The sequence below is a fragment of the Manis pentadactyla genome, chromosome 9 (genome assembly GCF_030020395.1).
Source record: "Manis pentadactyla isolate mManPen7 chromosome 9, mManPen7.hap1, whole genome shotgun sequence".
In the NCBI taxonomy this organism is placed as follows: domain Eukaryota; kingdom Metazoa; phylum Chordata; class Mammalia; order Pholidota; family Manidae; genus Manis; species Manis pentadactyla.
This window is the reverse complement of record NC_080027.1, coordinates 102,380,216-102,394,821: the sequence shown is the minus strand read 5'-3', so window position 1 is coordinate 102,394,821 and position 14,606 is coordinate 102,380,216. Positions and strand designations below refer to the sequence as shown.

The 14,606-nt window shown below is 36.1% G+C and overlaps 1 protein-coding gene across 1 annotated transcript in view; it reads left to right on the top strand.

The window, feature by feature from the left end:
* The window catches only part of SLC9C2 (solute carrier family 9 member C2 (putative)), an 87,281-nt gene that overhangs the window by 49,010 nt on the left and 23,665 nt on the right, over positions 1-14,606 (top strand). Inside the window, exons 15-21 of the mRNA XM_036918481.2 lie at positions 3,669-3,766; positions 4,751-4,870; positions 6,001-6,199; positions 6,920-7,108; positions 8,642-8,791; positions 12,939-12,990; positions 14,422-14,570. Of these exons, the coding sequence (XP_036774376.2) occupies positions 3,669-3,766; positions 4,751-4,870; positions 6,001-6,199; positions 6,920-7,108; positions 8,642-8,791; positions 12,939-12,990; positions 14,422-14,570 (957 nt within the window). The remainder of the gene's footprint in view (positions 1-3,668; positions 3,767-4,750; positions 4,871-6,000; positions 6,200-6,919; positions 7,109-8,641; positions 8,792-12,938; positions 12,991-14,421; positions 14,571-14,606) is intronic.

Sequence of the window (14,606 nt, the reverse complement as noted above, 5' to 3'; positions counted from 1 at the left end):
GGTGCCCCTATAATATGAATATTGTTCCATTTGTAGTGGTAACACAGGTCTCTCAATATTTTTTCATTCTTAGAGATCCTTTTTTTCTCTCTTTTCCTCAGCTTCTTTGTATTCTTCTTCTCTAATTTATATTTCATTTATCATCTCCTCCACCATATCTAATCTGCTTTTAAAACCTTCCATTGTATGTTTCTTTTCTGATACTGTGTTCCATAATAATTGGATCTCCAACCGGAATTCATTCCTGAGTTCTTGAATTTTTTTTGTACCTCCATGAGCATGTTTATGATTTTCATTTTGAAATCTCAGGAGGATTCATGAGGTCGATTTCATTTGACTCTTTCTCTGGTATATTTATAATTTTGCTTTGAAACATGTTCCTTTGACATTTCATATTTGTATGTGGCAGCCTCTAGTGCCCAGAAGTTCTACTCTCTGGATCTGCTCAGCCCCTGGAGCAATGTTGGGGGTCCGAGCAGAGCGGTGTTGGTGTCTGTGGGGAGGAAAGAGCTGTTTTCTGATTCCTGGCTGCTATGCCTATCTCCACTGCCAGAACCAGTGGGCTGAGCACACAAGTATAAGCCTCTGTGCTTTGTGTTTGTAGCTGCTGTAGGCGGGGCTTCCTTCTGTTTGGCCTAATGCTAGTGCAGGGTTTGCCAGTTTGCAAGCCAGGTGCAGGCTGGCTGGGAGGAAGGCACAGCAGGCTGCGTATTATGGAGGGGGGCCTTGCAGCTGCGTAGCCAGCCAGGGGTCTGGATTACCTGAAGATCATGAAAGTTCCCAACCTGCTGGGCAGAGTCCACCCAGATAATTTTGTCTACTTGTTCTTTCTCCTGAGCAGTAAGCTCTGTGCAGTCCTTGCCCCTTTAGCATCCATCTTGCTGGTTAGGAAGTCTCTCAGGCTGCCTGCCTTTCTTTTCTCCCAGAGCAGCTGGATATGGATCCCTGTTTTCCACAAGCGACTGGAATCTCAGTCTCTCCAGGTATTCTGCCTGTCTTAGTTTTCCAACCCCCCTAATCATGAGAGCACCATGCAATGTAGGTTTGTGCTCCCAGAGCAGATCTCCTGACCTAGGTCTTCAGCAGTCCAGGCCTCAATTTCCTCCCCACTCCATTTCTCTTTCTCTCACCCCTGAGCTGAGGTTGGGGAATATCTTGGGTCCTGCTGGTCATGGCTTTGGTACATTACCCTGTTCCATGAGGTTTATTCTTTTCTCCAGGTGTATGCAGTCTGGCACAGCCCTCTTCCCTGTTGCTCTTTCAGGATTAGTTGTATTAATTATATTTTCATATTATATGCTATTTTAGGAGGAATCCTCTGTCTTACCTCTCACACCTCCATATTTAATCTCCTCCTCTGATATACTATACATTTCTTTCATTTTTTATCTGTTGAAGGGCATATTCTTCTTAATATAAAAATATTAATACTATATGTTCATTCTTTTAAACATTTGTATATGTAATTTAAAAATATTCTTGGAGTTTGAAAGGCTCTTATCCAGAGTATTCAAGTATGGTCATAAATTCTTTGTAGAGTCTCTTGTTAAGAGGCAGTGTCTATATCCCCTCTCCCATTGAATTTGGGCTGTTTTTGTGACTTGTTTTGATGAATAAAATAGGACAAACATGATTTTGGGGGTGTTCTGGAGCACATACCTTGAGATGATTTGTAGCTTACACCTTTTTCCACTTTGAATACCCCTGAGATTGTCCTATGAGGAAGCTGGCCTTGTCTCTGAAGAATGAGAGGTCACATGGAAGGAAACAGAGGCACATGGCCAAGAGTTGATATCCTACTATTAGACTTGTGAATGAGGCCATGTTAATTCAAGAGTTGGGGCAATAGACTCAGCCTCTTGATGATAACAGATGCAGAGAATTTGTATTTAATGTGTCACAGTATACTCAGTGGCCATAATATTTATTCCCCTCCTACAATCAAAATACACTCATCCTTTTCTAAGATCCCCCCACCCAAAGCTTGATCCTATTACGGTATCAGATTCAAAGTCCAGTATCTCGTGATCTGCATTTGTCTAGGGTTTGCTGAGGCTCCTCTGTTGCATCTTCTTAGGTGTGATTCCTCTTGATCTAGAGACTTGTAAACTGAAAGACAACTTTTCTGTTCCTTGTGTCCCCCAAGAGGTAGTGCTGATCAATAGACACTTCTGTTCAAGAAGAGGAAGAACAGGAAGCACTGATTGATCACTGATCAATGGCAATTCTGAAATCCAGCTGGGCATATGCCCCAGTTCTCCCCATTATTTACATTTCCATAGGAAATAACCTGTGTTTGGAGCTGAGTGGTCTTCTCAATCTGATTTCTGCCAGTTGAAGCTTGGAAAGTTTCTCTTCATTTATTGCAGTTGTCTTTTTTATTTCAATCTGATGCAATTATCTTAAACATGTGTGTGTTTTAAATGAATCTGATTATAGTCTACTCCACTCCACAATTCCTTTTTAGACAGGCCACATGTCTGATGACATGAGTCTGAGAAAGCCTTTAGTTTGTGTGGTGGACTAAGCGTTACATTTAATCTTTCAGTGGTCTTAACAAAGGATTTTCAGCCACACCTTGATTTGATCTTGACTGAGGGGCCGTATTTTGCTGACAGCTCTATAGATTTGGTCTTTAGTCCTAGATCTTTTGCCAGCTGGAGAGACTGCAGATGAGAAACAGGTTTCAACCTGGCAAACCAAGACCTCTTTATAATGACCTCATTATATGTTATGTTACTATATATATATATATATGATATAATATGTGCAATATTACATAAATAACATTACATATATATTTATTTATGTATCATTATATATAATATATAAAGTTATTCAGCCATAAAACAGAAGGAAATCCTGCCATTTGCAACAACACGGATGTGCCTTGAGGACATTATGCTAAGTGAAATAAGTCAGACAGAGAAAGACAAATACTGTATGATCTCACTTATATGTGAAATCTAAAAAAGTCAAATTCATAGAAACAGAGATTAGAGTGGTTGTTTCCAGGGGCTGGAGGGTGGGGGAAATGGGGAGATGTTGATCAGAGTGCAAGCACAGTTATAAGATAAATAAATTCTGGGGACCTAATGTACAGCATGGTGACTCTAGCTAACAATACTGTATTATATACTTGAAAGTTGCTAAGAGAGGATCTTAAATGTTATCATCGCACACAAAAAACTGTAATTATGTGGAGTGATGGATGTGTTCACTAACCTTATTGTGGTAATCATTTTGCAATATATATGTGCATCAAATCATCACATTGTATACTTTACACAATGCTATGTGTTAATTATATCTCAATAAACCTGAGATAAGAGGAGAAAAAGAGAACCAGTTTACTTCTCTCCCTTGGTAGTTCTTTGTGAGGCTGAGATGATCAGTCACTCTTTGAATTAATGCTTTGTGCTATCTGTTCTGCTGTAGAAAGATGATGACACTGATGCTATTTATATTGTTGCAGTAAAGTCTTTGAGTTGTATGGATTTTAAGTTTCTTGAAGTTAGGAAACTTTGTAAGTTTTTTAACCCAGGACAATACTTTGCAAAATCAGTATTTCTTATTGATTTCAGTAGTAATCTTTTTAAAGGGCAAGCAGAGTATATTATGTTAATGTTTTGGTCCTTTGTAATTTTTATATAAAATTGTATGTTTAGAGGAGCTTTGAAAAACAATGTAGTGATGGAATCCTGGATATGGAAGCAGCCCGGATATTAATCGGTGCTACCAAAAGCTACTGTCCCATCCAAGGAAAGTGAGTGTAACACTTCATTAATTTATATTTCTAAAATTGAGTGGGTAAAATTGTGATAAAGAATGAACAGATTTAAATGTCCGGATCAATCAATCTGTTTCATCTATCTTCATTTATCAGTCTGTCCATTCATCCTATTTTACTTGTTTTCATTGTTTTTCCCTGAGAGTTCATAACATTGTTTGTTACATTAGGAGATTCTGGAGGAAGATCTGACTACAGTGTATTTGTGTAAGAGACTCAGGGAGCCATGAAAGAGAGCCTGTATAGTTTCAATTACTATTACAATTATTTTGTCTTTATATCATACTCACTAAGTTATTGGATGGGGAGGTAAGGAAGTCTGTAGCCTGCCATTAGATGGCTCCCTGGGCTGGAACAGGCTATGGAGGATTTGCACTAACTGGTGGAGCTAATAAATGACATTAAATCTTGTGGGAAAAGGTCAGTATCTTAGAGATATGCTGCTATCTGGTCACAGTCCTGGCAAACATGAGATAGTAGTCCAGGACAATGCTGTGGAGCAAAAATGTTGGAAATCCAGTCGGAGTGACACCTAACGTTTCAGCAGCCTGGTGATCTATCTGAGAGATCAGGGTCAGTGCCTAGATAAAGTTTATCAGTTCCTAGATAAAGGGCCCGGTCTTCAGGGCCTTGGAGCATCTTGGCACAGCAAGACAAAGGGAAGCTTGATTCCAAACCCCGAAGATTGGTCTGGAGAAACTTTAATCATGTTCTAGTCATGTTTACTTAGCGTTGTTATGTTAGTTTCATTTAGTTATGTTCTATCTCAGGTCAGGAATGGTTTCAGGAACAAAGGTAGCAGGAGTCTCATATTAGAAATGTTCCTGTACTGTGACCATGGGTGGATAGGTGGGTGGGTACAGAGGTTCAGGACTGAATATATTTAAGAAACCTTTTTTGATATTACCCAAAAGTACAATATTTGCCTTTTGTTATAACATATATTTTTTTCTCTGTTAGATTCATGAGTATTTATGATGTTTTAACTTATGTAAGAACTAGAAGTTGGCTTATGAAGTTCAAAGACATGTTAACTTCTTTGGAATACCATAAAGAGAAGTCACCTGGACTTCCATATGGGTTAAGTATTGTGACCATTTAGTAGCAGTATACTTGAAAATATGACCTTTTCTATATTGTCAGAGTATATTACCTTGATTTTCCTCATTAAAAAAAAACAACTAATATGATCAACTGTTACTGGTTGAGTGGTGAAGGAAAGAGAAGAGGGCTTCTCCTCTCCATACTGTTTTAGCAACTTCACTGACACCTCTCTTAGAAAATGGGCAGGAAGAAGAAGAAAAGTGTGGTCATGTTTGGATTCTTCAAGTTTTAGTTGCCATGTCTTAGGGTCATGTTACCCACTGGGCTGCTTTCGTAGTCATTGGGTATAACACTGAACAGGGCTGAGATATGCATGTGGGCTGGATCTAGCTCTCAATTTAATTTAATCTGTGCCACAGGGTGGTTCTGTTTGGAGCTAGGAAGAACAAGGCATGGCTTTCATATACCTATAATTGATTTTCTAAAATGTCACAAGATACAGATTTTACTTAACTTGTATAGACTCCTTGCTTTGTTACATTAAGTTGTGAGATTATATCCTTTTTAAAGTGGAAAGACAAGATGTAAAAAATGAGAAGATATCGGAGGATTAACGCTATGTTACATTTTATAACAGGATGTTAACATAGCTTTCATAACAAATTCCAATAATTTTTATTTTCTTCTATTAAGTGTAAGGAGAAAGAGAAAAAACTTAAACCCTTGAATCTTGACATATATCCAGGTAACCTCTTTCTGGTAGGCTCTACTTTAGATGGACTGAAAAATTTTTTAATGTATGTCATGGTAAATATCAAATAGAATGTTTTTTTCCTGGTCTTATTTTTAAACAATGCTGATGTTTTACCCTAAATTTATTTGTTTCTTGCTTTTGATGTATGAATCTTTGAATTGTTTCCTACATATTGTCTTGATTTAAAAAAAATGCTCCACATCCTTGATATAGAATAACAAGAGCCATATTTTATCTTTCTTCACTATGATTTTTATGTATAGAAAGTATGTTTTAGACTTTTGTTTATCTGTTGTTTTATATTTATATTCTTTTTCAAATTAATGGTAGTGATTTGTTTAAACAAATGTTGAACTTCATATCTTAATTGTTATACTTTTAAAGTAATCTCACATTTTATTATTTTTTTCAGGAATAATAAATTTCTGATTTTTGTACACTACATTGTATTTTCAGAAGAATTTGAATATGCAGGATATATTATAACATTAATCTACATTTATCCTATAATAATGCATCTATGGCCAATGGCAAGAGAGTTAAATGTGGCAGCACTAATATCAGTAAACTACTATTTTGTATTTTTACATGCATTAGAATCAGCATTGAAGGTACTATTAAAATTAGAGTTGTATCTTATAAAAATAACAATTCATATATTTTGAATCTCTTCTTGTCATATTTTTGAAATAACTTGATACTGGAAGCCATTTGCTATAATAGTTGATAGCATCCTGGAATTTTAGTAATCTTTTTGAATTTTCTGAATTTAATAACAAACCAGTATAATAGGCAAGGTCTTGGATATCAGATGAGCATTATGAAAATGGGAAGGCTCTCAAAGATCAGGTAAAAGAGAACTAAAAATCCATACATGGATGTTTCCCTCAAATACTTTCTGTTATGATGCAAAAAATAAGTAAGTGAATAAAACCAAACTGGGTTGCTAGGTCCTTGTCATAATGTAAGATGAGAACTACTGTTTAGGTTTAATGCTTCAAACACGATTTATTCAGCACTACTGTTTTCATACATTAATTCTTAGTATTACAGTGAATCTATTTACTGCTATTTTTCATTACTTGTTTTTGGTATTCCTGCTTCATCATAGATTATATATATATTTTTGAATCAAATTGTAATTTTTGATATTGCAGATTAAGAAGAATTTTTTTAGAATTTCAATTAAATAACTTAAAACCCAACTTTTGGAATATGACTCATCTGTAGTTGAGGATTTGACTGTTCATTTTTAAGATTGTTCCACTCCACACATATGCATCATTGTATAGGTGTTATGAAATGACCTATGTTGTTTTTTTTCTAAACAGATAATAATTTTGAAAAGGAAATATTTTCACCAACACTGGAATACTTTGGAATTTTTTTTCGTGATTATTGGAATCATTTATATCCTTTGTATATACTTTGTCAGATTGAGATTGATCAACATGCCTTTTATTCAAATTACAGTAATAATAGGATACCTCAGGATACTTAGGCTTATTCTTGTCATTAAGGTAAAACATCACATTTTAAAATATTGGTATTTTTTTCCTACACTGTTAAATGTATTAAAAGAAAAAACATTATTTTGAAAGACATTACAGGGGTAGCTGTTTCTTTTGAAACACTCTCTCAAGTATCTAGTTGGTTCACTCTCTCACTTCCTTCAAATTATTGTTCAAATACCCCTTCCCACAGAGACCTTTCCTGATAGCCCTGTAAAATGGCAACGTGATTAGCTTTTATTTTCCCCCCATAGCATGTATCACCTTTTCACTGTAGGTTGTGTGCACTCTCCATGAGGTAGGGATCTTTGTTTTGGTCACTGATGTAACCTATGGCTCTAGAAGGATGCTTAGCATGCAGTAAGTACTTAATCAATACTGGTTGAATGAATGAATGAAAATGTTGTTGCCACTGGAAGCAGGATGATCCAGGAACAAGTTCTCCAAGTTTTAGTAAAATTTTCTCTTAAAGCCCTAACTGTGCAGAAGCATAAAAATATTTTCTCTATAGCCCACACTCTCATGGCATACTGCCTAGAGAATTTCATTTTACTGTGACCTTTAATCTCTTTAACAGTTATTGTTCCCTTTTTTTGTGGCTCTGGTTTTGATTCTGAAGATGGCTTTTTAGTTTTACAGGCTTAGTTCAGACTCCTCCTTTCTCCCTTTCCAGTGGAGTTAGTTGCATTATATAAGCTTTTAATGTGGGAGCTTTAGATGATTTCACTTGCTACTCTGTTTTTTTTTTTTGAGTTACTTAATTCTTATGACATTAAACAAGTTTGCTATTGTGGATGGAAGTTACAGAGGCTTCATATTAAGAAAAATTGCAACAAATCCAGATGATAAAAACATACAATAAAATCTTCCATCTAGTGCCTATTCTCCAAGAAATTTTATTTCTCCTGAAGGGAGAAATGTTTGCATGCTCAGACTTGTGCTTGTACACTTTCTTTTGTGTTCCTTCCTTGATTCTGTGTTAACCAAACTTTGGTGTTCATAGGAATTACTGGACAGAGTTATATACACAAAACCTACCTTAAGTGGTAATTTTGATTACTTATGATTTTTGCCTCATGAGCTGAGTGTAGAGCAAGGTGCTCATATAAGGTATAACCCACCATAATGCTAATGACTCTTGAAATTAGGATTTCAAGTATGTAGTATGAGGTGAAGTCTTGAAATGAAAGAAAGGTAGAAGCTTCCTTAGGTAATCAATCCGTTTTTATGCAGAGATCTTATGCAAATGAATGGAAAATAATTACAATTAAAGTAATACTTTTTGAAGAGTCAGGTTGAAAGATGTGAAGATGTATTGTTGTGGAAGTTAACTCTGTAGTATGAACTTGTTAAAACACTGATTACTAGGGTCCATTCTCAAAGTTACTGGTTCAGCAGGTCTGGAGTGGGGCCCGAGAATTTGCATTTCTAGTAAGTCTCTGGGTGGTGTCACTGTTGAAGCAGAGACAACACTTTGAGAATGTTTGCCTTAGAGGGTGCTTTTCCTCAGCAAATTTTCAGGATTTTTTTTCTGTTTTCCAGATAACAATACCACCACTGAAAAATACTGTAGACGTGCAAATCAAAAAACGCCTCAGCCTAATGTATAGTATTACCAAAGGCTATGTCAAGAGTCAAGAGGACACCAAATTTTTAATAAAACAAATTTCTAGTCGAGAATCGATATATCAGGTGAGAAACAAGAACCAGTCATTTGGGGGAAAAAAACTCACTGAGGGTATTCATTTAAGACTATACATATATATATGACCCAACAAATAAACTGTAGCAAGTGAAGGGGATTCAATTGTTTATTATTTTATATGAAGGGCTGCAGAAAGTAGTCTGGGTTCTTTAAATTTCGGCTATCATTATCAAACTCACTGATGGTCATAGAAGACAATCTATTTGTGTTTTGTTTTCTGAGTGCAGAGTGGAGATGAGATTCTGTCTGTAACATTCTCTAAAAAGTATGTCATTTGCAAAAGCCTCCACATAGGAGTTGAGATTCAAACAAGGCTTCAATGAAAGGGTAGGTTTGAAGTGGAGAGGAAGGGAGAGGGAAAGATTTGACAGTGAAAACTTGTAACACTGGTATGAGGAATGGGTGAGTAGTATCTATCATCTATCATCTAATCTATGCATCTATTATCTATAATCTATATGTCTATTAGTGTATATGTTATCTATCTAATCTATCATCTACTTATCTATTATCTACATCTATCTGTCTATCTGTCTATCAGTATCTATCTATCTATCATCTATCTATCTGTTATCTGTATCATTCAAGACCCTCTCATTTACAGGCAGATGAAACGAATCTCCTCCTAACCAGGTTCCCTCTCGCCAGTCTGTCAACTCCAGTCCACTGTACAATTTGGCACAGTCATGTTCCTAAAAGGGCTATTTTATATTTCTTATGTGATTTTCTGCTTAAGAGTATTCAGTATCCTGCAAGGCCTAAAGGTTAAGGTCTTTGAATCCACATACATATATCAGGAGGGAGGAGAGAACACAGAAAAGGTAGTAAAATATAATCATACCTTCATGAAATTTCCAATTTCACATCTTGAAAATAACATAGTGAAAGAAGTTAAAGTATTCCTTCCAGCCCTCCACTCTCCCAGTTTCCAGAAACAGCCCCACAGTAACCATTCCTGTATTAAACTCCTCTCCTACTTGCCATAATACTTTAATAATATGCATGTGTATGTATTTAATTCTTGATTTGTTATCTCTAAACAGCCTTTATTTACTCTCTGCCATAGAGTATAAGGAGATAAGAACACTCTTTTAGCCTTTTCTTTTTCTTCCTGCCTTAATTTTTTGGAGCTATTAATTTTATAGGGAAAAGGTCGATAATATTCACATTCTATTCTGTAACAAAAGCCTTCATTCTTTTCAATAAATGACTATACAAGGAAAACAAACAAAAAAACAAAATATCCCAACCATTGCATACTATTCGCTATTGAATCTATTATTTGATAAATTTAATAAAAAAAAAATTTTTTTTAACTATCTTCTTTCTTTTCCTTTATGTTATATTCCTTTTTATGGAGTGCCATGTGAGCCATTTTTCAATTTTCCCTTTTATTAGGCTGGTTATGCCTAAAGTCATTTTTTAAATAGGATGGATCAACTTAAACAGCCAAAAATCTTTTTATCTTGCTCTCATAATTAATAGTTTGACTCTCCGAAATCATTTTCTCGAGGACATTGCCCCTCTCTGTTCAGTATGGCTGATACAAGTCTGATTTTACTTTTGCTTTTGTAGGTGACTGTTTCTCTCTCTTTAGAGGCTTTTAGGAATGTTTTATCCTTGGAGTTTTGAAATTTCACCCAGATGTGTCTAGGTGTGACTAACAACAAAAAAAATTAATCTTCTGAAGCACTTGGTAGGGATTTTATAATCTGAAGCCTGCCATCTTCTACTACTTGATTATTTCCTTCCCTCTTTTCATTTAATTTTCTCTTTTTGGCATCTTTTAAACAGATTTTTGAATTTCTGAGTTTAGTCCCTGTCTCAACTTTGCTCATAATTTTCAATTCTTTTCTTTTTACAAAGAGAGCCCCTCAGCTTGATTTTCCTGGTTACTAATTCTGCCTTTAACTGTGTGAATTCTGCTATCCAGTCCTTCTATTAAATTTTCTTTTTCTTTCCTGACACTTTTCATTTTCCACGAACTTGGATTGCTTCTTTTTCATAGTTACTGTTTCTTTAAAAAAAAAAAGTGATATTCTCTTGAATCCCTTTATTTTAAAAATTTGTTTCCTGAACTATTCTGCTTTTTTTGAGGCACATTTTTATCTTCATGACAATTCATATTTGTTGTTCGGTTCTTGTCTTTCATTGTTTTTTCTTTCAATGTTTGGTGATTTGGTTTATATTTTCGTATGTGCAGATGAGACCTAAACTGAATAGTATTAACAGCTGAAGGGTATTTTTTCAGCCCAAGTGAGACTCCTGATTTTTAATCAGACAATGAATTTAAATTCTAGTTACTAAAGCTGTCTATCTAATGATTGTGTGTGTGTACATGATATCAGGGGTGGCCTGGGGCTTATGTGTTCTGGTTGCCGTGCCTATTTTTTGTGGTGAGTCAGTTACCTGAGGCTTTTAGCCAAGAAGCAGGTTCTTTCCTTATTAAATTCAGGAGAGGGAAAGCAGCTGTGAAGATACCTACCTCAATCTTTTTATTTTTAATTTCTAAAATAATTAAGAAATACCTGGTTAAATATCTCTGGCATTTAAGATTTTATTTTATCATCAGGGACCACTATAGGAAGAGTATACCTGAATTTTAGGAAGGCATTTGATATCTGTCATGATATTTTTTATAGATACACTATAGATATATTATCTAGATTTATCAAAGCAGTATTGATTGTTGGATCAAATATTAATGTGCAACAAAATTCTATCCTGTTGATTTCCTTTGAATGTTGGAGGTGAAAATTAAAAGAACAACTGAAAGTCTAGATTTATTTATATCAGAAAGGGCATATATTTGGAGGAGAAATAATTTCAGGAATGGGAAGAGGAGAGAAGTAACTAAGAGCCAGTTGAGGGGTTAAGAATGTGTCTTGAAAAGTGAAGGAGAAGGCATAGAGATTTGGGGGCACTTACCTCCAGGTGGAAGAGATGAATGCCCCTTGGACATTTTTTAAAGGAGACATAGTAAAGATTTAAGTGGTTTATTGAGATGTGATTAGATATCAGACTGGGTGTTTATGCTGAAAGTGACATGGTACAAGAACTGGCCAGTGGCAGCTCCCCTTTAGAGAAGTCACGTATCTATCCCGGCTTTCACGATTACATTCTCTTCAAAGGCAGGAGTTGGTTCCCTCGCTCTCTTGTGCAAGGTCCTTCTACAGCAGTTTTACAGAATTGTGATAGGTCCAGTCTGGTATGAAGGGGGCTTTGCTGCTCTATTTGTGCCTATGTAAACAGGGTTGGAACCACAGTATGCAGGTGCTGTGGGCAGGCTAATAATCTGGCATCTTCCCAGTATTGACTCAGTGTTATTGAGTGAGAAGAAACAATTTAATAAAAATTGTATACCACATTCTTATGTTCAAAACGAGAGATATATTACATTTGATTTTTCTAAACCCAAAAAACACAACTTGAACTGCTTAAACTTTAGATAACAAACTATGTAAATAGCCCTATAAATAGTACTATGCCATGCATTGTTGGGGTACAGCATCTCAGTCATCTGTGTCTGACAATCCTAGGGAACTGTCAGTTAGTTGGTCCCAGGGCTGTTGGTATAGCCAAGTGTAAGCTCCAAAAAGACTCAAAGCTAGAGAGTGACCTCCCTGAAGAGCAGGGCTGGGGACCTAGCAGGCATTTGACAATGCCTATTATGTGATTAAGCAGAGATTGTTTAGCCCTGGAGTGGAGCTCTCTCTTCAGTTATGTCAGGAGGTATCTGTAGGATACACAAATTTAAACTTGTCGACACCTTATTTCCTCCTTACTCCACTTGTTTGTGTGCTCCTGATAGCCTGGCTCCCCAGTAGCTGCTCAGCTGGCTACCCCCTCAATGGGGCTGTCTAGAAGGATTCCCCTGGGTTCACAGAGAAGTGCACACTTTTTTTCTGAGAAATATTTGGCACAGTACTTATGCAAGCTACTGACCGCACACATTCATTGTCATGAGCATGACCACAGGGAAAGCAGCAGAATTGACATGGGGGGAAGAATTGAGCCAAATTATCTCCCTCAACTGTTTACTGAGATTTCTTCTATCAAACTTTCTTCTGACATTTTAAAGCCAGAAATGCACTTGGTGTAATAAAAATGAATGATTTTCTCAACTTCTTGCAGAAATTAAATGAAATTTTGGAAACCAACAAACAAGATGCTGTCAAAGAACTAGGTAGGTAGTTGGAGCATCTACCTTATTATTCCATAATTTAATCAAATGAAGACAAGTTCATGATCTCATTTAATTACTCATTCATTTATTTATTCATTTGATAAGCATTTATTGAACACATATAATGGGACTGGTATGCAAAAAGGCAGAGCCTGGGAAGGGTATAACAGAAGATAACGGCAGAAAGTTAGAGGGGTTCTATTAGCTTGAGCTAAAGTATACTGCAAAAGCTCTAGGTTTTTATACAAAGCTTCTTGGGCCTGCCTTCCTTGTAAGGGGGCTCAGTGTGCAGAAGTATATGTTAGAGAGCCTGGCATAAGGCAGGTGCTTAATAAATGGAAATTATTATAAGAGAAATAAAGTAAAACCACTTTGTGTTCAGAACCGCATTGTGTAAGATGCCATATGGACTTATGAGGGTCATACTTTCCAAATCAAAATGGAAAGAACATGGCCTAATGAATGAGATGGTAAATTTGGAGACAATGGTCAGAATATTTTGGCACTGTCTCAGAAAATCCAGGACCCATTGTTGCTATTTACCTACAGGCAGATTTTTATTTCTATGCTTTTGAAGATCAAGGGCCTTGGAACTGCTGTCTTATGTTTTAGATTAGTATGGAATACTGCAAAGTTTTCTTGATTGAGTCCTGAGAAATGGAATGCCTGTTCCTGTTTACTGAAACTGATTATTTAATGCTAATTATGTCAGGAACTATATTAGTGGCTTTATATGCATTATCTCATTTAATCCTAATTACTCTATGAGGCAAATACTACTATCATCTTCATTTTATAGATGATGAAACCGAGGTTTAGAAAGGTTAACCTGCCTGAGGTCATATGGCTCATAAGTGGTGAGCTAGCTCTCAAATCCAGGTATATCTGATGCTAAAAAACTTTGCTCTTGATGCTGTACCTTCCAAATGTCAGGCATTGTGCTCAGTGTTAGGATTACAAAGATGAAACAGATACAGTTTTAGTCTTGACTCCCAGGCCAGTCATGACTTCTCATGTTCATTAAGGAGGAAAAAATATGCAATTTGATCTCAGAAAGACCCACCAGCCAAGGTCCAGGGGCTCTTTATTAAGCCCCATTTATTCATCCATTCAACAAAAACTATGTAATATGGAAGATGAAGATGAGACAAATAAGTAAAAATAATACTGCAAGGTAATGAGTTTCATAATGAAGACATGTAGGAGATGCGTGGAAATGAGGCAGAGAGAATGATTTTCTCCTACTTGTGGGGGAAGCCAGTTCCTGATTTTCTTAGCCATAGAATAGAGATGAAAATAACACTAATCCTTCTGGCATGAAATGGAATGAAAGGATATTGCATTCCTTGGAAATTATAAACTATTATACAAACATTAGTCATTATTATGGTTATTGCACTGTTTGCTGACTGATAGTTTTATGTGCTTCAGGACTCATAGAGCATGAGGGTCGTGATGTTGTCATTGCTTTGAAGACGAAGCAGGCAATCCGGAATGTGATTGCTAAAGCTCTGAAAAACCTCACCTTCCTTTGTTCAAGAGGTGTTATTGATGAACATGCAGGCATAGAGATAAATAAGGTAATAAAGCAATTTTTCATATTGCTTGATTCCATA